Source organism: Salvelinus namaycush, chromosome 3, assembly GCF_016432855.1.
Source record: "Salvelinus namaycush isolate Seneca chromosome 3, SaNama_1.0, whole genome shotgun sequence".
Lineage (NCBI taxonomy): Eukaryota > Metazoa > Chordata > Actinopteri > Salmoniformes > Salmonidae > Salvelinus > Salvelinus namaycush.
The window spans coordinates 65,605,995-65,630,140 of NC_052309.1; the positions used below are offsets into that span (position 1 = coordinate 65,605,995).

The 24,146-nt window shown below is 40.4% G+C and overlaps 1 protein-coding gene across 4 annotated transcripts in view; it reads left to right on the forward strand.

Moving 5' to 3' along the window:
• The first annotated feature begins 216 nt into the window (after positions 1-216).
• The window catches only part of LOC120034980 (insulin-like growth factor 2 mRNA-binding protein 1), a 63,116-nt gene continuing 39,186 nt past the window's right edge, over positions 217-24,146 (forward strand). For 2 of the 4 annotated variants that reach the window (XM_038981715.1, XM_038981723.1), the window contains exons 1-2: positions 217-824; positions 2,060-2,120. In XM_038981715.1, coding sequence (XP_038837643.1) covers positions 650-824; positions 2,060-2,120 — 236 coding nt within the window. In that variant the 5' untranslated portion in view covers positions 217-649. The remainder of the gene's footprint in view (positions 825-2,059; positions 2,121-24,146) is intronic. The other 2 variants (XM_038981710.1, XM_038981731.1) reach the window with 2 other exon arrangements.

Consider the following 24,146-nt stretch of genomic DNA (forward strand, 5'->3'; position numbering starts at 1 on the left):
CAGACATGCCCAGCACATTCGCGCATGTGTGGGCTACGTATGCATAAAGCCTATACGCACACAGCACGGTGGCATAGCATGAAGGCTCGCTTCGTACACTCATCTGGTGAGCTACGCGGCCAGGAGGCTGGCCCTTTCTCTAGCTACTCCAATACCACGTGGTTTCCTCTTTGCAAACAAAAAAATGTGAATTCGAGTCGGTTTAGAGGCGGTGCCATCGCCAGGCAGAAGGATCTGTGACAGTGCAGGGTACAACTCGAGGTTGAGGGGCAGAGAGAGGAAAACATTTCTCCCGATCCCGCCATACTTCTACCACTATTCCACCATAACCACCATCAAATTAATTCAAATTGATCCATTCTACATTGTGCGATTCATTCGCTTGGGTTGCTGCAGTCAAGGTTTCTCCACTTCAATATTGGACTTAATCAGACTACAACACTACCATTACGTTAAACTTTTTTTCCTTTTTCTTTTAGTTTTCCTTTGAAAATAAATGTATTTCGTTTTCTTTTACTGCTTGTGGACATTTGCAAGTGTTTTCAACCTGTGATCATCCTGGGTAGATCTATCTCGTTGCGTTTTCAAAGAAAAAAAGTTTTGTTGCTCAGATTTTTTCATTTAAATTGGAGGACCTCTATTTTTCAACATGAACAAGCTATACATTGGAAATCTCAATGAAAACGTGACTGCAGAGGACTTGGTTAAAACCTTTGATGACAACAAGATTCCATACTCTGGTCAGTTTCTTATGAAAACTGGCTACGCGTTTGTTGATTGTCCAGACGACCAATGGGCTATGAAAGCCATTGAAGCATTTTCCGGTAAGTAATTGAACGTAAATGATCACTTCAATAGCGTCGTACCTTTATGTAATTTAATTCAATGGGGAAACCACCTAGGCTCAAATATATAAGGGTTTGCCCACTCCCCTCACGGGTCCCAATCCTAATTGTCCAGTAGAAGACATGATAGAATTAAGAGACACTTCGTAGCAAATATGTTGCATAGGCCTATAACAATCGAGAAGAGGTTGATGAAGTGCTTAGCCGAACAACAAGATACTCAACTTTTACAGGGAGAGGGGGCCCATCACATAGGCTATTTACCTATTTGAATGTGAACATCAAGATATCCAGATTTCTCGAATCGTATTCTATTTTAAGTCTATTTACATACACTAAAGCGCAGTTTTGTCCTGGATATGATAGCCAAATGCCTATATTTCGGCCTTATGGCCACACGCTTTTATTGTACTTACCGAAGCCTTGCTCTCTGGTGCCTTGTATGACTAGGTTCTGTGTACTCCGTAGAGCTGTAGAATCAAATCTTACACCTCCCCCTTTTGGCGAAAAGGCCACTATAGCTAAGATAAAAATGCGTTATATGTGTAGTTTAAAAGCATATATCGACACGATTCTTTCATAGATTAATGGCTTTGATTGCATTGACCATTACATTGCCAAATTACTTTCCCATTCTTCTCACAAGTCACGAACGGGCTTGATTTCCTTAAATGTATCTTCATGATGTCCTACATATGTAGCATGTGATGTGTGTTCTATATAGCACGAAGGTCGCCATGCTGCTCATGTGTTAAGCCTGAAATAGATCACTGAGAACTCTAGGGCACGCAAATGTTCATCTTCAGCTTTTAATAAATGTTTGACAATGTCCTTTTCAAATGGACTATAAGTGTTCTGTTGTACTCTATATGACACGAGGGACTGGGAAGAATGAGTTGTAAAAGATGAACAATGTGTGGAAGTGATATAGGAGTTGATGGAGTTAATTCACAACGCAATTGTTGAATGGGTTTCCATTTGAGCCAAGAGGGTAACTTCTTGCCCATCATATTTCAATGACAGGCCTATTGCGTTATTGGGCACTAACTACTTATCTTGAACACGTATTAGTACATAAGACACAATTAAGGAACACACAACTCAGTCACATGGTAAATATTATTTATATATGGCAAATAAATGCAATACACTGTCTACACTCTGAATGGAGGACATGGCCTCGTTTTTTTTCAACATAAACATTTATTTTACAGGTAAAGTGGAGCTCCATGGGAAACATATTGAGGTCGAACACTCTGTCCCTAAGAAGCAAAGGTATTTAGCACCCTCCCCCAATAACACTTCAGTTGTTGCATCTGGTAATGTATGGATTCTGCTGCAGAAGGGACATGTTGCTATTTAAGTTAATGCACGCATTAGATGTCGAGTTATATGCCTGGTGTGTGGATGTAGTAGTAAGACTCGCAAATCTAATATTTTTATGAAGTTTCTGTATTTAGGCTACTCTTTAATTACATTGCTGTAAACGGTGTGGCCTACTCATGTGTGGAGTATGTGGTGTCGCGAGTCTTGTCTACGTATGCACTAAAGGCTACTCTTAAAACGAAAATGATGGCTGTTCATTAATTACTGGGACACTTATTTGACACTGTGAAGATAATATCGGTTGCAACGTCATCACTTAAATAGCTCATGTTCATTTTACCTCCGGAAGGCCTTGTCATAGGCCTAGGCCTTCCTGTGTGCAGAATTATTTATTTATAAAAAATGTGTAGGCCATAGCTACTTTTCACAGCTACTTTAGTGGCATTAGGTACGTGATTACGTTGTGTATGTTGGCACTATATTGTCATGCACAGCCTAGTGACAATCGAGTTGCTATGTCAATATGTGGGATTCGAATGTGTTTAAATCACGTTACGACAACTACTGAAACTTCAGTAATTTGTTGCATTGCGATTATTCATTATGAAGAGCGAATCCTTTAAATTACGTTTTTGATTTAATTGCACACGAACATTGTTTTGTTGTTGTCTGGGCGTTGTTTTATAATGTTGAATCTCCAATAAATTTGGTCTCTGGGTTAGAAATGTGAAAAATACTGTTTCTGGTCATTAATCATGAAGTATGCCTGTAGAAAATAAATGGTTATATGTGCATGCATAGGCTATGCCTATTCTTGCTCTGGTCTAATTCGTATTTTGTCATTAAACAGACGTGTATGTGTATGGCAGTAAACACATATTGTGCTGAAATGTAATGCAATACTCACATCAATTCAATGGACAGTTCGTCAAAAATAATTTGAGTAGCCTAGGATATTTATCCTGTCTATATACATGCTATATCAAAATGGGGACATTGAGCCCTCCCTACATTACAGTTGACCCAGTTAAAAATATTACTACATTTCAGCGTAGTTAAAAATAGTTTTGAAAAATATTCATTACCATTAACCTTTTAACACATGTAGGTTATGTGAAATTATTCGTCTACGAAAGTACGGGTTTGAGATTAGGGTGTAACAGTTTGAGGTTAGGCTAAGAGTTTTTAATTCAGGTGTAGGCATACCTTCTTTTTTTTTTACCAGCCTTTTTTTCAAGAAAACATTTAATCAAATGCAATTTATTTTGACTTACTAAATATATTCAAACATATGTTATGCCCTATCTGTAAAAGTGGTATGTATGTAGGCTGATGTAAACATATAGACTACATTCAAGTCTGTAATAGACCGTAGCCATGACAAGGAAAAGTCGTGGCTGTATTGCAATAATAATAGAAATATGTGTTATAGCCTACCATTCAAGTGCCATTCATTGGTGGATTCTATGCCTGTATGGGACCAACAATTATAACTATAATTGATGCATATAGGCTTTTTACAACCTTTGTCTGAATAACAAATGCACGGATATGCATAGGCCTATGGGTAATTTGAACGGGGCTATATGTTCAACCTTCAATGGCATAGAGAAATATAGTTGAGGTTTTCGCCCATGGAATAGCCTATATTTCACAACTGTTAGATATTACCTGTTAAGATACTGCTGCACTGTTGGATCTAGAATCATTAGCATTTCGTTACACTCCCAATATAATCTGCTAGCCATGTGCATGTGACCATTAAAATTTGATTGGTTTGATTTGAACTGGATAGGCCTACCTTTGGTGATACACAACACGTGGTCGCCCCCACTGAGAGAACTCATCCAACGTCACTCGAGTGGGAAAAATGGCGAGTCTCATCATGAATGGCAAAGGGTGTTCTTTCTTTCGTTCATTCACTGCTGCAAAGCACGCACTCCTCTCTATTAATGTAGCAAAGCTGTTTAAGTTGTGTTTTCTGTTGATCTTAGGCCTTTATAGCCTTTACCATGAAGTTAAACATAGGCTATAAATTAATATTTCGACTAGGCCTAATATCTTGCTGACACTCAAAATGGCCGCAACAACTCAACTAGCGGTGGCCAAATTCTGTTAAAACCAGCGTTAGGATTTTAAATTCACGTGAATACATTTTTATAGTTCTGTCATTGTCACCTGAACATATAAATTGTAGTCCTATCAATTATTTGGGAATTCTGCAAATGCTACCATAGTAGCCTGTTCTGAGTTGTGTGTTTTAGATTTCCAAGGAACATGCTACACAATGCCTCATTTGATTTTTGATGAGAAGCCCAGGCATAGGGGCTTTAATGAGAAAAAAAAAATCATTTGAAGAAAGTGGTCATTTTATAAGGTATTAGACAATGGTTCAAACTCTGCTCCTTTGGCTCATTCCTCTCCTTGAGAAACCATGTGACTGGAGTGCAACACCAACCCATTGTTCCATTTTATTTAGCCCACTGTAAAATAACTCATTTTGACAAATATCTATTCTACATGCTACTCACTATAGGCTATTTAAAATCACTTCAGCATATTATCTTGATCTCGTTTGTTTTCTGCATACTAATGCTTAAATTAGGCGACTCCAATATTCAAACTATATTGTGTATTTATAATTGTTTCTTTGTATTGGCTTATGTTGCCAGTCTTGTTGATTAACATATATATATATCTTCACAAGTTGTGTCCTTTCTGCAGCGTCCTAAGTATTGAGGTGGGCTTAAGCCTGTGAGTGAAGTAGAACCTAGTGTACGATGTAGAGTTGTGGTTGTGTGTCAGAGAGAGAGAGAGAGAAAGATGAGAGGGGGAGGGGTGATAGAGGAAGGATCTTCAGACATAACTCTGTCCCTCCTGACATAAGTGCATACACTATAAATTAGAAATGTATGCAGGGAGGGAACCCCCTCCCCTGCAAGTAATCTGTTGATGTGGCCCTGGGCATTGAAATGTACTACAAAATAAAATGTTATTTGTCACATGCTTCGTAAACATTAGGTGTAGACTAACAGTGAAACGCTTACTTACTATTAGAATTAAGCTGTTGTGACAACTCCTAGTTTGTGTCTGATGTTTTGAGAAAAAATGGGAGACTTTGTTTGAGATGAGAAAGTTAAAGGTGCAATATGTAGAAATTGCTCCACCGTTTCCTGGTTGCTACAATTATAATAGTTAGCTTGATTTCAGTTTATGTGACAAAACAAGCAAGTGTAGAGAATCATTGTACCATCTAAACCGCTATGAAATATATGATTAATAACCAAAATATTTTATTTTCAGCTGTTTGAAGATGGTGTACAAAACCGAAAGTAAAAGACCAAAAAATGAAACTTAAGAACGGGAAGCATGTAAATAATGCAAATAGAACAGATCTACCACTCATTAGACTTGCTTTCTATGAGAATGAAAGATCTGTTACTCACATTTCTATGTGAATTTGGTCAGGTCACACAAAACGTTAAATGGTATTTATTTTGGGCATGGCTTGCCACAACTCTAAAAAGTAATTTTGGAACATTATGTTTTTTTGTGTGAATTTTCAGATTTAAAAGAGTAGTTCACTATTTTACAACTTGATGTTAGATGCTTCCATGCCCTGAAATTAGTCTATGGGCCAGGAGAAACTGTAATCCAAACTTCAGCTAACTTTAGCCACCACAAGCTAACAATCAATGGAAGGGATGGGAGCATGTGAGCATTTTCTAAATGGCCAAATCACCTTTAAGGAACATCAAACCAAATATGGAGTTGATTTGAACTGATTTCAGGTGATTTGGAAATACTTTTTAAAAACATACTCACATGGTCCTCTGTAGCTCAGTTGGTAGAGCATTGTTCTTTGCTATGCCAGGATAGTAGGGTCGATTCCTGGGTGGCTAAGGGTAGCTGAAGTTTGGGGTGGCTGTTTAAAGAAAACGGAACCCTGGATTACAGTTTCTCATGGCCCATAGCCTACTTTCAGGGTGAGCAACCATCTAACATCAAGTTGTAAAATAGTGAACTACTCTTTTAATATATGTGTGTTGGTGTGTACAGCTTTTGTGTGTACCACACCTCCTCCACTCACACTTGCACACAAACCCATGGCCCTGCTTCACTGATTTAAGCTGAATGAGGAATGCTACGTTAGCTCGAGCATGGCCATTTGCAATGCCGTGTTGGGCCTATTTTGATGTGCCTACACTTCTGAGAGATGTTGAAACAAAGGGAAGTTCCAGACCCCTCCTAAATGCCAGGTGCTGGTAAAAAAAAAAAAAAGAGCTACAATAGCCTACTACTACCCCCAACACCACCCTGAGAGAACCTGAAATGAAAAAAGAAAGGTTGGCTTCCTATTGTGACATCACAACCAGTGTTTGCAGGCCTTCAGGCCACTTGTCTATGCCCAGTGGGATGCAGGGATTGGCTATTGAATGCCCTGGGCACATCTGTATTTGGGGGGCAGAGTAGTTGCAGGAGTGCTTAGTGAAAAGAAAACATGCCCTCTGTACTCCTGTTGCATTCATTACTGTAAATATATATTAACTGTTTTGTAATTATCCTCCCATTTGTCTCCTATCCATCCAGTATGGCTTTATGTTACTGTTGCGCTTATGTGCAGAAAATATGTTGTCCTCATTGTTTTATAGAATTTGAACTGATTGTATTAGTTTGTTCGTCCTCTTATTGATTGCAATAAACATATTTGCATATTTACAGTTTTAAAGTACGGTGGTGCTCTTTGTTGTTATATAGAGGGTTAAATGGGCGAAAAAAGGTTACACGGGTGATTTTATCATGAGGGAAAAGCCCAGTATATGATTATTCAAATAAAGTTTCACAAAGTTTCATTGAAAATGCTTGAAATTACTTTGAAATGTACATCGAAAGAATGAGTCAAAATGTGTATGCAAAACAGGTCCTATTGTTTTTTTTTTCTTTCCCGCGTTGCAAACAAACTTCCTTGAAATATGTGGCACATATGAAAAGTCCTTGATCTGCATCAATCAAGCACGTAGTAGTGCTGTAGTATTGCTCCCATTGCCTGTCTCAAGCTAGCAGCCAGCAAACTCAGTTTCTTCCTCTCATGATTGTTGTACTACCAAAGGCAATGCGAGGGAGGGGGCGTTGTGAGAGAGGGGGTGCGACCAATCAGCTGGCTGGAACACCTGTGTGCAGCGCCGAGAGGCCGTTGACGCTGCAGTACACAAAAAGGCAGTCCCTCGCTCCCTCCCTCTCCTTCTCCCTCGCTCTTTCTCACACACACACATCCACTCACAGCTGGCACACACACACCTGACCTCTCACACACCCACAGCAGAAAGGCATGTTCTGCTCTCTATTACATTCCTGATACATAACTTTTTGCCAGCCAGGCAGAATGAGAGAAAGAGTGTGAGTGCGAGCGGCTGAGTGAGTGAGTGAATGAGAGAAAGCGAGACCAAAAGAGAGAAAGAAAGAGAGCTGTCGCATACATGCACGCACGCTCCTCTACAGGGTCATATGATTAGCTGCTCTCTCTCTTTCCGGGGATTCAGTTGCGGAATATAGTGGAGGGAGGAGAGGCAGGGGCGCTGCATGGAAGGACTTCCTTATGGGCTTTCAGAAGGAAAGAAAATCTAATGGGGGGTTGTGTGGGTTGTGGAGATGGCGAGAGAGACGTGTCCATTTCTGTGTGTATGGATTGGAGAGAGGGAAGGGAATCTGTTGGAGGGGGTTAGCTGGGGGGAAAATGTGCACCGTCTCTTTAAGAAACCGCCAACCCCTTGCTAATGTGCCTTCTTCCCCCTCTCTGGTTTGGACCATCTGTCCTGTTTTTAAAGGGGCTGAGTCCCACTCCCTTCAGATCTTCTCACAGCTTTGGACTTGCCATGGACACCACTAACCTCTAAATCCACCCCAACCCTGTCCCCCTCCCAACACACACACATCAACCAACACACACATTCCCACCACGCTGCTGTGGGAAAAACGCAGGGGGATTGGCAACGTGTCCCATAAATTTAGGTAAAAATGTGAACTGTTGACCTGGAAGAAGCCAAGGGTGAAAAGAAAGAAAGGCAGGGGGAGAAGACAGAATAAAAGAGGAGATCTTTGGGTTTTGTGTTGAATGGGAGAGCCTATATGACGGTGGAGCAGGGAAAGGAGCGATCCGTTCGGCTGGGATCAATGTGCAGCCGAATGGATTTGTCTCCATGTGTGAGAGTCAGGATTTTCCGAGCTGCAACTGAAATGCAAGGGAAACCAACCCTTCCCACCTACACAAATCAAATCAAAATGTATTGTTCACATACACATGGTTAGCAGATGTTAATGCGAGTGCAGCAAAATGCTTGTGCTTCTAGTTCCGACGGTGCAGTAATATCTAACAAGTAATCGAACAATTCCCCAACAACTACCTAATATACACAAATCTAAAGGGGTGACTGTACATATAAATATATGGATGAGCGATGGCCGAGCAGCATAGGCAAGGTGCAATAGATGGTATAAAATACAGTATATACATATGATATGAGTAATGTAAGATTTGCAAACATTATTAAAGTGGCATTATTTAAAGAGGCATTGTTTAAAGTGACTAGTGATCCATTTATTAAAGTGGCCAGTGATTGGGTCTCAATGTAGGCAGCAGCCTCTCTGGGTTAGTGATTGCTGTTTAGCAGTCTGATGGCCTTGAGATAGAAGCTGTTTTTCAGTCTCGGTCCCAGATTTGATGCACCTGTACTGACCTCGCCTTCTGGGTGGTAGCGGTGTGAACAGGCAGTGGCTCGGGTGGTTGTTGTCATTGATGATCTTTTTGGCCTTCCTGTGACATCGGGTGCTGTAGATGTCCTGGAGGGCAGGTAGTTTGCCCCCGGTGATGCATTGTGCAGACCGCACCACCCTCTGGAGAGCCTTGCGGTTGAGGGGGTTGCAGTTGTCGTACCAGGCTGTGATACAGCCCGACAGGATGCTTTCAATTGTGCATCTGTAAAAGTTTGTCAGGGTTTTGGCTGACAAGCCACATTTCTTCAGCCTACTGAGGTTGAAGAGGCGCTCTTGCGCCATCTTCACCACACTGTCTGTGTGGGTGGACCATTTCAGTTTGTCTTTCCACCTTCTCCACTGCTGTCCCTTCGATGTGGATACTGGGATGCTACCTCTGCTGTTTCCTGAAGTCCACAATCATCTCCTTTGTTTTGTTGACGTTGAGTGAGAGGTTGTTTTCCTAACACCACACTCCGAGTGCCCTCACCTCCTCCCTGTAGGCCGTCTCGTCGTTGTTGGTAATCAAGCCCACTACTGTTGTGTCGTCTGCAAACGTGATGATTGAGTTGGAGGCGTACATGGCCACGCAGTCATGGGTGAACAGGGAGTACAGGAGGGGGCTGAGCACGCACCCTTGTGGGGCCCCAGGGTTGAGGGTCAGCGAAGTGAAGATGTTGTTTTCTAACTTCACCACCTGGGGCGGCCCGTCAGAAAGTCCAGGAACCAATTGCTTTGAGGGTATTATCGTGTTGAATGCTGAGCTGTAGTCAATGAACAGCATTCTTACATAGGTATTCCTCTTGTCCAGATGGGATAGGGCAGTGCGCAGTGTGATGGCGATTGCATCGTTTGTGGACCTGTTGGGGCGTTATGCAAACTGAAGTGGGTCTAGGGTGGCCGGTAAGGTGGAGGTGATATGATCCTTGACTAGTCTCTCAAAGCACTTCATGATGACAGAAGTAATTTAGTTCAGTTGTCTTTGGCTTCTTGTGTACAGGAACAATGGTGGCCATCTTGAAGCATGTGAGGACACACACACACACAGCAGGGAGGCCCCGGGGTAGAGTTGAGCTGTCCCTGTGTGGACAGACGGAGGCTCGCCTCACCGTCCCACTCCACTCCATCCCACCCATCCAAGGGCACGTTACCCAGAAGAAGCCTCCTTGAGAGTGTATTTCTCCAGGGGTGGCTCTGCACCAAACAGCTGGATAGAAATGGCAGTTGACGGGGCAGATAAGCACAAAATGCACCGCTTAACTCTAATAACAAATTGGGTTGGCGTTTATGATGCATTTTTTAAATATATTTTTGCAAGGACTAATAGACGGGTTATTGCGAAATAATTCAAGAAAATCTAAACAATTAGATGATAATGAACCAAGGTGGAATTCGTTTGCATTGTAAAATGTGAACGGTACAATGTTTCAAAATGATCTAAGATATACTTTTTTTATTGAACTTTCTCTAGCTTCATTATGAAAGTTAAATATAGTTTCCTAAGAACATTTGAATATACACCTCTGAATATGGTCACGTTTGTGTTTACCCAGCAAAGACCTTGAAGTCATCAGCCACTCAGTCTTGTTAAAATACTCCAAACCAGAAGGTGACAGTAGCGTTGTTTGGCAATACAGGTCCGTGTGTGTAGCTTATTTTATGGTCTAGATTCCAATGTTAGCTAGCTATATAGCAAGCTGCGATAATGTTGCTATTTTGTAGAAAGCCATAGTTGATACTGGCCAGATGGCCACAGCTAGATAACTACCTAACATGATGACGAAGAAACTATTTCATTAACTCTCCATAATCCCCTACTGGCAGTGCCAGCCCATAGCCAAATATTTAGCTAGCTAACGTTAACATATTCTCTAGCTAGCACAGCATAGCTAGCTAGCTAGCTAGGTAAGGAGTCTGCCCTATCTCGGCAGCTAACACAGGCAGCTGTTTTTGTGATTTAATTATAGTGTCAATATTAGTTATCTAGCTTGGAGGAATTATTTAGTTTTGTGTGCATTGCATCTGTGCAATTCGCTCGTTACCATCCCATAGCCTACATTGCATATGAAGTGTGACTTGCTCATGACATTTAACTGTGGATGTAAATTGCCCTCTTTTTCCCTTTTTGTTGTCACTCCTGTTGGCTTCCTCACGTGGGGGTTTGTGCTCTCTGATTGGCTCAAAGTCAACTTGTTGGCCACTGACGAGCATTGCGATTCTACAAGTAGAAACGTCAGGTTTGTTGCTACCGGGTCGGCACGAAGCAGTTACCAGTTTTGTCCTAGCAAGAGAAGGAACGGGCTCCCACAGTGATACAATTCTTTCGGCAGTCTGATTCATGCTTTAGGTTGTGACCATACACTTTAAAGTACTTTGTTAAGTTAAATCCGGTCCTTTTCTCTCCTTTATGATATTTTACGGACTGTTCAATTTGGTTTGAATAAAAACATCAACGTAGGGTTAAATAAATGCCATTTAGAACATTTATGAATGGAGTAGAACTGAAGGTATGTGGCCCTTTTGTGATGTCTGGCCTGTCTGAAGAGGTTGCACGACTAAGGGGCGTTTGTTAATTTGTTTTTATTTATCACTTCTATTTACTCTGGGTCACACAGTCAGCTGATGTTTACTTACTCACCTCACTGTTCCTGGAATACAAAGTCTTCAGTCTCGCTCAGTCTAGCAGAACGTCTTCACCCCCCCCCCACCCAAAAAAAAGCACTTCCCTGTGTTAGGGGCCTCCCGCCCCCTCACCCCTGACCTCTCTTTGTGTGCCTTGTGAACCGGCCTCTCTGGGCGCTCGGTTGGGTGAGGAACACAGTAAACACTCACAAAGTTTCCCCCTGGGGCAAACCGGAGGATGGGAGGGATGTGTGTGCATGAAGGGGCAGTGCCTCTTAGAACTAAATACTTAAACATATATTTTGCAATGAGAGAAATGTAAGATCAAGGAGCTATAGTGTTTTTTATGTCAGTGGTTCTTGTGGCAGTTATTCTGTGTAATTAAAGTCCCTCTCTTGCTATCCATGTGCATCTTTACAAACCTGAAGTTGACTGCTTTCCACAGGAAATATGTGTACCATGGGTATTATGTCAAAGGCACATTTTTCTGAAATAGTCTTTCTATCATATAAACTATTGAGGCAGGGATATGTTCCCTCTTTAAGTTGTCACATATAGCTTCTGCTCCAATATGATGCAGCTTTTTGTAAATAAGTTAACCTTACACAGTAATAGCTAGATCCGACTGACATCCTCGTATTTAGTACCTTTGTATTAAAATGTATTACACTATCAGTACGTTTGCTGTGGTCTGTGGAAAGACCCATATGTGGTTGTCTAACCTAGTTGAATGCACTGACTATAAGTCTCTCTGGATAAGAGTGTCTGCCAAATGGCCGAACTGGAAAAAGGTATTCAAGGAGAAAATCTCCTTTTACACTGAATATCATCTCCCCTCTAAATGGGCGAGAAAGTTAAAGATGAATAACATCATAGGTGTGCGTCTTGTGTGATCTTCTTCATTTTACGAGTTTGACTCATCAAATTGAATCCGTCAAGAGGTCAAACGTCCTTATTGGATTTCTCCTTGACTTTGTTGGATTTCCATACTCAATGCAGGCAAGCTTGTCTCGTTGCCTTGTTATGGCTTGTTATGAAATTGTCTATCAGTGCTATGTCTATCACGCCTGTTCCTTTGTATCCTTCCGAGTTGATATGGAAAAGCAAGGCCATAGGGAACAGGACAGAGCCTCTGTATTCTGCATCTGCAAACCCAAAAGAAGCTAAGATAAGCCTCCGGGCTGCAGCTCTAGATGGCGTACAGTACATTGCATCTCTCAGCACCTTTAGCCACAGTCAATCCACAGTGGGTCAATAGGCAAGACCAGAGTGTCACAGTAAATGACTGGTGACAACTGCTATCCCCTCTATATCGATTCATTGAAAATTGAAGGACGTTAGAACAAACGGGTGATAGACAATCATAAGCTACATCCCACTGCTAAATGTCTTGTTTCATTTCACTGTGTGAAAATTCCAAGGGATCAATTTTTATAAAGGTGTGACTGGTTTATCTTTATTTCTGTTGTCTATTTATTAAATCAAAGGATATTGAAGTAATGTTTTCATTGGGAGAAACTAACATCTTGTTAAAATATTGTTATTGCCATGTTATTACCACTTTATGTGCTATAATATATAGTGCTGCAGAGTTTTAATGTAGTTACATTTAGGCATCATCAAAAGATTGCTGAATATTTTTCACATGTAATTCACATTAGGTTCATGACCCATGTTGTAAACGCTTGTTTCTCTTGGAAGTTTCAATGAAATCACAGCATTTATTTTCTCAAAACTTTGCTCTTCATTTATTAAACAGTTGAAATTGAACATGCATTACTTCACAATTTGAATGGATAGATGTTGTATGCCAAGATGTTGATTATTCCTTTCAAAGTGACTGAGCTATTCTGATATTGACTATTTGTGGAATTTTTTGAGTATACATTCATCAGTTCACAAATACGTTTGAACGTGTTTGCACATTTTGAATGGATAAATATTAAATGCCAAGATGTTGATTACTCATTTCATAGCCAACGATGTTGACAATTTGTGTAGTTTCAAGTCTTTCTCTCTTTAGATTTAGTTCACAGCAGTAAACAAGTCACTTTTCACCAGCTCTGTTGCATTTAATCACCTCTTCTCATCAAGGACCCAAATTTGTTTGTCATGAATGTGCTTCATCATCCACCTGTTTGATCACCCAGGGCAGCCATTTTGTTCCAGAGTGCTCCCTGTACACTTGGACACCAATGAGCAGAGAGCCTAGTGGGCGGAGCTTCCCCAGTCAGTCCCCTTTGCTGTTCTGCTCTGCTTTAAGAGGTGTTGTGTCTCATGTGGATTTTCCAACTGTGCTCCCACCTCCTTTCTGTGAGTGTCACAGTGGGGCTTGGCACCCAAAAGTGCCGGAATGTGGAAGGTCTCGATGGGGAGAGAGAGGGTATTTCTTGCTTGTCTTCAGAAATCCTTGGCCCACTTCTCAGTAATTTTTAGTCCAGGGGTTCCAAAGTAGCGGAGCTCTAAATTGTCTGCCAATTTCTATACATTTTCAAAAAAAAAAAAAAAAGAATAATCGTTTGCATGTCTTCAACATCCAAATCCTGTTTCATGAGTGGTAACCCAGATGTGAGTGCAGATCCCAGGTGTGGAAAGCGTAGATGCAATTCCAGTGCACATATTGTCTGTACTGTACAAGGTCATTAAAGCTCTGAGAAAGATACAACTGTTGTAGACAGCATGCTCTTTGGCAAGTTGCTTTCTATGCTGTTGTTTTTCCCTATGTTAATGGACTGTTGAGCATTAGTTCCATTTTCAAAATACATTTCAAAAAGCTCAATGAAGTTATTGAAAGACTGTCTGCAGTGTTTCTGTCTGAGAAGACAGTTTGAAGTGGGAACGTGATGTTATGGGATTCGTGGTAGTCGCAGTAGCAGCATGATCTAAGGATTGTGGAGTTGTGTGGGCCAAAGATTCATAATTGTATTATGTTCTTATATTAACTTAGGATGGGGTTCTTGGATGCTAATCAGAATGTTTACCTTTTTGTAATGAATAACTACTGATTTATGAAATATTGTTTTCATATAAATAATTATCTAATGCTGTAAACATGTTCGGCCTCAATGGACAAGTTGTTAAGACTTTTTGAAAACTGTCTTCAAATGACTGAATTAAATCTTAATGACATTTTTCATAGTATTGAATTGGAAAAGAAAATATGTCTTTAAAGTATGTAATATGACATCACACATAAAAGTGTTACTGAACCTTAATAAACTAAACTAATTATAATAAACAAATTATTTTGTTGCATCACAGGTGAGAAAGCAGTGTTATTTTAGACATCCAAAATGACCAATCGATTATTGAGACAATGAAAATAATTGTGACTGAACAGAGTGTAGGTTTACAGGTCATTTGTCTGTATTTAAAGTATGTCTTAGTGACCAAATAGCTCGGTCCTTCACGGGTCAACACTCTTGGTAGTGCCATGCTCTATCAGTGCCCTGAAGTCATCACCATTTTCCAAAATAGTTACTGAAGGACTACTTCATGTAAACCTTCCCATACAGTTAATAAGGTTGTGTTGTATCTGAGGCACATGAAAGGATGGCTTAATATTTGTTAACAGTGATGTGTTAATGGGGTTTCCCTTACCATTGACCTTGGTGACAGTTTGAGGGTTTTTTCCCCTTTCCTGCAGTCAAACGACCTAGTTGCCTCATGGGTGGAATGTTATTAATGTTTTTCATAACATCAGAATGAATAAACATATATTTTTTTAAACCTCAGAAAATCTGGTGTTTCCATGTCAAACGGTTTTGTTATATTTCAGTCTTCTGTGATGTATATAAAGTGTAATAGTGGGATGCAAACTCAAAATGTTATACATTTCAAGACTGTATATCTGAAATTGTACAGGTAGGTGTCGTCTTCCTTTTTTTAAGCCCATAACCGTTTGTGTGAGGTGTATACTTTTGTTTCAAAGTAGATTTGTTTAAGACTACCAAGAAACACTCTGTGTGACCCTGATTTAGCCCACTGCAGTATTAAGGAAATACAAAATATATATAAAAAAATTGCCCATGTCAAGCTTTAAAATGTGTATAATTAGAGGTCAACATCAATGGAAAAAGATAGAAATCATCTAATATCATTGAGCATGATTACTTTAGATGTAGGAAGATAAGTGTAGACATGTCTCTGCTGCAATTCACATCTTGATATAAGGTGGTAAGAAGTGGGTGTGTCAAATGATATGTAAGTATTTTATTATTATTGTTCTCTTATGAGGCCTTACAAAGCAAAGTGAAGACCCATTTTCTCCCCTCCATTTTTCTCCCCTCTATCGCTCCTTCTCGCTCCTTCTCGTTCTTTCGCTTTCTCGCTCTTTCCCTCAGTCTCACAGCTCTGACTCTGAATCAGTTAAAATGGAGCCTCCAGGTCACATGTCTGCCAAACAGGCATGTGCTGGTATGGCCATGCTATCCCCTTTCACACACACACACACTACAAGGCAGAGGGAGCGAGGGCGGCTTACAAACCTACACCCTTACTCAACCCCCTTCCCCCACCTCATACCTCTCCCCCTCATACTAGTCACTTCATCATACTGGGAGTGTGTGCCATGTCACACCAGGACACATGCTCACATGGATGTGAGTGTGGTGTTGGATTTCTGGATTAAGATTATTCGCTGAGTTGCTGCGCACATAGATCGAGGAGCGATGAGATCTAAATCTATTGAAATATGTATCATGTTGATATTATTTTTTGTCCAGCAAACATACAAAAGCAAACGTGCATGGTTGCTTTGTTATTTGAGAATGCACAACTGTATTTTTCCTCCCCAGTTGTGGTTGCAGGCGTCATTTCAGTCTCACACGAAAAGGATGAGGTTGAACACACTCTGACCGATGTTATGAATAAAACTTGTTTTTGTGTGGTTTTTAGTTAAGGGTCAGGTCTAATTAAAATGACTGGCATGTTGGGATGCCATTGGGTCAACATTTTATCCTTGTCTTCATTATCCATATACAGATAACTGCCAAAATAATGGAAACACTTGAGTAAATGAGGTTTCTGGCGGCTCTGTTATGGTGTGGGGTGCATTTTCCTGGCATGGTTGAGGTCCTCTCATCCCCTTAGAGGGAAAGGTAAACACCAATTAAATACACAGCCATTCTGAGTAATCACCTTCAACCTATGGTGAAGCACTTCTATCCTGATAGAAGTGGCTTCTTCCAGGATGGACAATGCCCCCATCCACAAGGCACGAGTGGTCACTGAATGGTTTGATGAGCATGAAAACGATGTAAACCATATGCCGTGGCCGTCTTAGTCACCAGATCTCAACCCAATTGAACACTTATGGGAGGTTCTGGCGCGGCAACTGAGACAGCGTTTTCCACCACAATCAACAAAACACCAAATTATGGAATTTCTTGTGGAAGAATGGTGTCGCATCACTCCAATAGAGTTCAAGACACTTGTAGAATCTATGCCAAGGCACATTGAAGCTGTTCTGGCAACTTGTGGTGGCCCAACGCCCTATTAAAACACTTTATGTTGGTGTTTCCTTTATTTTGGCAGTTACCTGTTTGTTAACCAAGGTGTTGATTGATCTCTGCATAGTGAGTTTAAATGTGTTTCAATTCCTCTTCACCTCTAGTAATACTTCTGTTACAAGACTTTGCTAATAGTTACTTTATGGAGGGAAAATGTACTTACTACGACTGTGATATGTGGTTGTCTCACTTAGCTATCTTCGGATGAATGCACTAAATGCAAGTCGTTCTGGATAAGAGCGTCTGCTGAATGACTAAAATGTGTGAATATTAATATTTTGAGTCTGAGAATTTGATAGATTTGTTGAATGTTCATAGAACACACATGTACAGAGAACCCCTGCAGTTTGCTAATTTCTTAGAATCACTTCTGATACCTCAAGTAAATGTGAAAAAAAATATTGCAATCTACCTGAAACCATGCAATGGAATTATGATGAAGTGGGTCCTTGCTTCAATGTTCAAGTATTGAGCAAAATGCTTGACAGAAATGTTATTTGTCGTCTAGTTTAGAACTAATTTAGTTGTATTCCTTTTAGCTCTTGTTATTTCTGTGGACTGTACCAAACATAACACATGGTTAACAGAGTTGAGCTCTAGTGTGTCTTAAAACAGTTTTTTATTAGAATATAGAGCCCAAATATCTTTGCCATGTTGATCAGCAATGATCATTACCCGACGTTCCTCAATCAATGTTTGGGGCAGCAGCCATGGCGTTGTGCTGTGTGTTGGAAGTTACACATGAGAAGGGAACCAAACAGAGGAAGGGAGGGATGCCGTGGCTGCTCCTAGGAGTCAGTTGCATATAGAGTGGACTAGCCCCCACATTCTGGACGTTGTATAGGTCCTTGGGGTTCATTGATTCAAAACAAAGTCAAAGCTGACGTCACACTCTCCGAGGAAGAAACCACCCTATTGTTTTTGAAACACAAGTACATTGTAGCTCTCTTTCTCTCGCGCTCTTTCTCTCTCAAAGTGAACTTTGAAGTTGGAGATGCTTGTTACTTTTAGCAAGGTTTTGAAAACTGTTTGTGGTCATATTGATTAATATGGATATTTTGGTAGATGTTTTTAGAGGAAGGTTTTAAGCGTTTATTTTTGTTAATCTGTTTATGTGACTGGGGGAAACAGAGATCTATACATGAGCATTGTAATGAATGATTACCTCACACTTTGTTACTTTTGAAGTGTTCCCGATTTGTTCAAGGACTCTAAATTCTCAAAAGTTGGAACATCTTATTTAGTCAAAATACTTATTTACCTTTTTGAAGGTAAATGGGGAGAATAGCTTCTCTATTCTTCTGAAGTGGATCTCACAGAAGGCTTCTGGTTGGACCACGTTTTTAGTTAACTAAAGAGGATGGTGTTAATGGCATAGAACTTTGTGGTTGAAGAATTTAGAAACGAAAATAATGTTTTTGAAAATAGAATACAATATATGTTGTAGTGCTGGATAACCAAACTCTGAGCAATTGAATGTCACTTAACACAACGTGTACTTGATAGAAAATGACATTCTTTCCACAGTTGTATTTTTGTACATTAAAATCTGGCAAAGGACAGGCTTTACCCCAATGCTGACCATTTGGAGAGGGTCCTATAAGTTCAACTGGAAATAGTACTGTATAATTGAGTATAATACAATACAATTGCTGTTATTACTCTATGGAAATTAATTTGTTATTCAATTATTTTAATTTATGTGTAAAGATATGTTAACTTTTTTGAGTATGTTATGTTAATTAATTGTAAAGGTTTCTGGGCTTAATTGACTTGTAGACTAGTTGTATTGAATTCAGAACTTTACAGTGGTAACATTGTGATTTCATTGGGGTGTGGGCACAATGCTTTAACACTATCAGATTTAAGACAACTATCTTAACATGATGTTCATGGTTTTCTCATTTAGGAGGAGTATTTGTCTCCCCTCACTCCCTATTCTCACGTATATTCACTGTGCATCCTAAAGGTACTCTGATAGTTGTTTTACATTGGAGTTATAATGTAATGTATCTCGATATATAATAACGCAACAAAATAACCATTTGACATTACACCAACTTTAATGTTATTCAGTTTTCAAAGTACATTTTTTACATTTACATTCAAACAATTATCAGTGATTGATATCAGATTTATAGCAGTAGACCTAGGCCTATATCAGTTCTCCCAGAATCAGAATCACCTTCATTCGCCAAGTACATTTAGCATACTCGGAATGTTACTTGGTGATATGGTGCTGCTAGTGATAGACAGCATTTAGAGACAGAATACAGAAAACAGAGTTTAAACAAAGTTTACTTACATTATATTTACATAAGAGAATGAGCAAATATGCAAATACACAAATGTTCACCAGTGTTTGTTTCATGTAATTGTTTATTGTTTCTTTGGCGTAATACTTTATATATTATTTGTGGGGAAGAATTGTTTATCTTAAAGAATGTAGTTTGGAAATATGTACATTTCTCATTTTAGAATTGAAAGATTTCGAAGTTCTGTTCATAGTGTACATTAGACAGCAATGAGTTGACGACACTAAAGTTGTTACTCTGGCAAAACAATGTGGATAAACTTGAGAATTTGACATTTTATTTGAGTTTATATAATACTGATATTAACTATAATTCGTTCAACTAGTAGGCATTCTCCCTTAGTGTTTTAATTATTTGTTTGCAATCATTGGCATGATGCTTGCATGCACAATGAGTGAGATTCCCCTAACGTTTGACAACATAGATCTAAAGTATGGATTCAGATGGAACATAGTGTTGTCATCTTTATGCTACATTATGATTTCGAAGAAACTTAATAAGATGTTTTTCAGTGCTTGATAATTATATTTCAATAGCCATTACACTCTAGAGTGTAGTTGGGTGTTAATCCTTAAATTGGTATGTGTCTTTTCTCGCTATCAACACAAATAACTCGGTTATTACATCCATTTCAAGTAGAACGTTTAGTGGGGTTTTGTCATGCCTCTCACTTCTTACCTATTTGGAATAAACAGTGGGTTATCTCCTCCCATGCTTTGATGAAAACTAACGTTTTCACACGTTGTGTGACCGAATGGATTTGTCTTTGCTTTCTCGGACGTATTATGCGCAATTAAGAAATACATTTTGCACGTTTATGAGGACGCATGAGGCTTTGATAATTCATGTATAGGCTATAATGCATATAAAACGTAGGCTAACCGTTTAAACACTCCCTTCATCTCGGTCTCATTAGGACCAGCAGACATGTCGACATCACATGAAAAGCGAATGTAAGGATGCGGGGTTATGTTTCTGCTCCATGAGTCATGTTAAACGTTATAGCAAGTAGCCTACGTGGTTCTATTCTATACGCTATGAGGCTTGACTTCTCCTGGACAGTGCAGCGACGGGAAGCAAATCGTCCACGTCAACCGCAGCAATGATTAATCTGAAGTAAGGCACTCTTCGAAAACAGTGCATATGTATCAGAAATGTGTCACTGCTCGATATCACCAGCATAGCCAAACCCTTGCTATACCCCCTGTATGCGTCAGGCGTGCTCTCTGGCATACATTGTAGCCACACGCTCCCTCCTTTCTTCTATCCAATGACTGCTTCTATCTTCTCCCCCTCCCCTCCCTTTCGCTTCTCTAGGTGGGCGGTGCAGCTACTAGGAGAACCGCCTCTTCCACGATGCTGTAGTACTCTCGAGTAGTTTACAGACTTTATGAATGAAGGCAGGTTTTCCTCCAAACAGCAGCGCTAGGCTGTAGAGCGAGCGCTAGCAGCTGAGCGATGGGGGAGGTGTAGCCACCGCACTGACAGACAGAGAGAAGCAAGAGTGTTTGCTTTCTCAATAGAATGTAATGAACAGTCTATCCTTTCCAATGAAATATAGCCAGACGTGCATTCATAATATGTAGATTTAAATATTGTGCATCGCTTCGACTATGGTTGCATAGCCTATAAAACGCCTATTGTTTAACCTTTAAACAATAGTGATAAAATGGCAGCTGTTTTTTTTTGTGTGTGTGTATTAATAGTATATTATCTTTATAAGCGTTTGTTTTACCCATACAGGAACCTAGCCACGAATTCTCAACGTGGTGACTGACTGTGACACTCATCCATATCAATTTATTCAATAGGTGACGCCCAGATGAATAGTGCTCTCAGTGATGTTTCTAAATGTTCTGGTATATTCTGCGCTGCCACATGTGACTGTATTTCATTGTGGTAATTGGGCGTTGTCCAATAAAGATGGCTACCTACTTGCTGGCTCACATGGTTCAGACTTATCTAGGGTGGTGTCATTCGCAGTGAACTAGAAAATACGGCTTTACAGACGTGTGTGTCTAAGAGCCCTGTAAGTGTTCAAACTGCCACCGTAGCAAGTTATATGCGGTGTTTTGGTTTAGTTTATATTCTGAACATATGCATTCTCATTAACCAACAGACCGCAAATTCATCCTAATCCGGACTACTTCTAACTTGAAGAATAGCTTTCTTATCTGTCTGATTCAGATGTTTACCAGCTGGGTTCTGCATGGCAAATGTGGAATATGGACAGAGAGACAAATGAGGAAAATAGCCTTCGGTTCTGATTATGAGGTTATAGACCATATAGCCTAATGTGTGAGGAATGTTTAGGCCTATGGCCTCAGTCAAGTAGCCTACATTTCTCTTTTATTGCCTTTTGGTAAATTTAAGGCGATAAGTAGTCCTATGCCTATGCAAAAACTGGATACAGGTTTCTACAGACTTTTGTCTTTTGACCATCAGTTTATTGGATAAACTGTTGAAAGAATAGTAATTTTAAACCTGTATAGCAGTGTTAATGGTTGATTTTTAGAGCAATATAAATTAATTGGCAATCATTTGGGCATTAATATTGCATACAAATATCAAATCAATAGGTCTATGTGGGCATAGGGCCTCGGGTGATATGGCAGAGCCTGTCAAATTGGGTGGGTTACCGAGAAAGGGACAACGAAATATCATCGTTTTGGAAGAGAAATGCATGCAAGGTCATCCACCTAGATAGACTGCTCTTACCAAAATTATTACATTTGACCCTCCTCTTCTCAATAACTTCAACCCAAATCTGAGCGACAACTTTTTCCAATGATCAAACTGTAAGTAATTAAACGAGTAGCCTGTAGACTATTCTTGAGCTATTATAAATATATGGAATAATGTCAATCAAAGTTATTAATTTACTTTATATGCTGTAAAGTGGACATATATTTCTCTCGAACCCATATGCAGTGCATAAAATGTAGGCCATTGTTGCGCACAAATGACGCACGTAGCCTACTGCAAGGCTATGGGACTGACCATATGCACAGAGGATAAAGTGACCATACTCCAGTAGCACATCTACAGTGTAAAGAAAACGTGCATTAATAACTGTCATGCATAAATATGTCTTTATTATTCCATACCGATAGAAACAAATAAATGCACTCATAGCCCTGCATGCGTAGGCTTATGGGTAGATTCTCGAAACCTTGCTCTTATCAGAATGGAAATATAGGCTATATACGTGTTTTTCAGGAATCAGAATGTGTAACAAAAAAATATATATATTAAGTTATGTGTTAATAAAGTGACAATGGCTAAATGTACTCGATGGAGATCAATATCTCACCTACAACGTACTATTAGGCTACTGTGCCACACAAAATGGAGACCTTGCGGCTGCCATCTTCTCATGGCGAACGGGTCATTGTGGAGATAAGCATTAACTTTGAGCCAGACTAAAGGCACATCTCTCCTTCTCCAGTGCTAAATGAACTCCAGAGTTGTTCTCGCAGGTTCAGCTTCTTCTCACTATACCAGCCACGGCAACGACCACCCCACCTCTTCCAGGCAATGGCGCGAATGCGCTCTCTACTGTGTAGGTCAGACCTGTAGAGTAGACTAATTTCAACAGTGAAGGAGAGGGTCCTTGGCTGCGATTCGCATCATTCATTCATGTGCACAGTGTATTTACGGATGTAGGATCTTAATTTGAGCAGCAACAGGAAATGTTAATTATTATGAGGATTATAATAATCGACATTTTTGTGCTCAACTGCTCTGAAAATGCAACAAAACGCCTGCATATCAGATGCTATCAATCTCCCGCTTTCGGGTGGTTGTTGGTTGACGTGTCGTTTTTTGTGTGACATTTTGATTCAAGCAATTGCGTAAAATCTCACATATGATATCCCTATGTAGCCTATTAGCATGTATGATGTCATGTAATAGGAGTGCCAGAGGAAGCTCTGTGAAAAATGAGCAGTAGTGTGTAGCTAGCTGACTGTCTCATAGTGTTCCATATACCCTGCGCAGCCTATTTTAAGTCAGGGGAAGCCCATCCCCCGCTATGGCGGCTGCACCTCAGCTGAAGCTGCGGCCCCTTTGAACAGCTCAATTGTTTGCTGCTAGTGCTACGCCCTCTGGCCCTTTCTAAACTCTTAAACTACAGCATTTCATAATCACTCCGGGGTCAAGGGTTGCGGTGTATGGTTCGGGTCAATCCGCCATTGCTGCGATGGAATGAGCTAGGATCGAAAACCTCACCAGATTTGTTAAAGGCTCGGGAACTGGAATTCGGAGCCTGGAAGAGGGCGGAGTGAGTGAGTGAGAGGAGGGATAGAGGGAGGAAAGGAGGAGGGAAGAAGGGGGAGCTCGTAACGTGATAATGTACGAGAGGACCTGTGTTTCCTCCCCTGCTGGTTGCCATGGCAGAAGCCCCACATTCCTCAGCTGAGCATTTTTTCCCCTCAGTCAATCGGTGTTTGTGTGCGTGTGTGGTGCAGCACTGTGATGCATGAGAGATCTGGCACCATAAACACAGAGGCTCCCAGGGGCCTCAAATTGTCTGGACCGAACGCTCCTCTCTCTCACACACACACACACACACACACACACACACACACACACACACACACACACACACACACACACACACACACACACACAAACACGCACACACACACACACACACACACACACACACACACACACACACACACACACACACACACACACACACACACACACACCCCACAGAGATATACACACACCTTGATGGCCAGGTGTTTTTGTTTCACATGCTCATCCGCAGA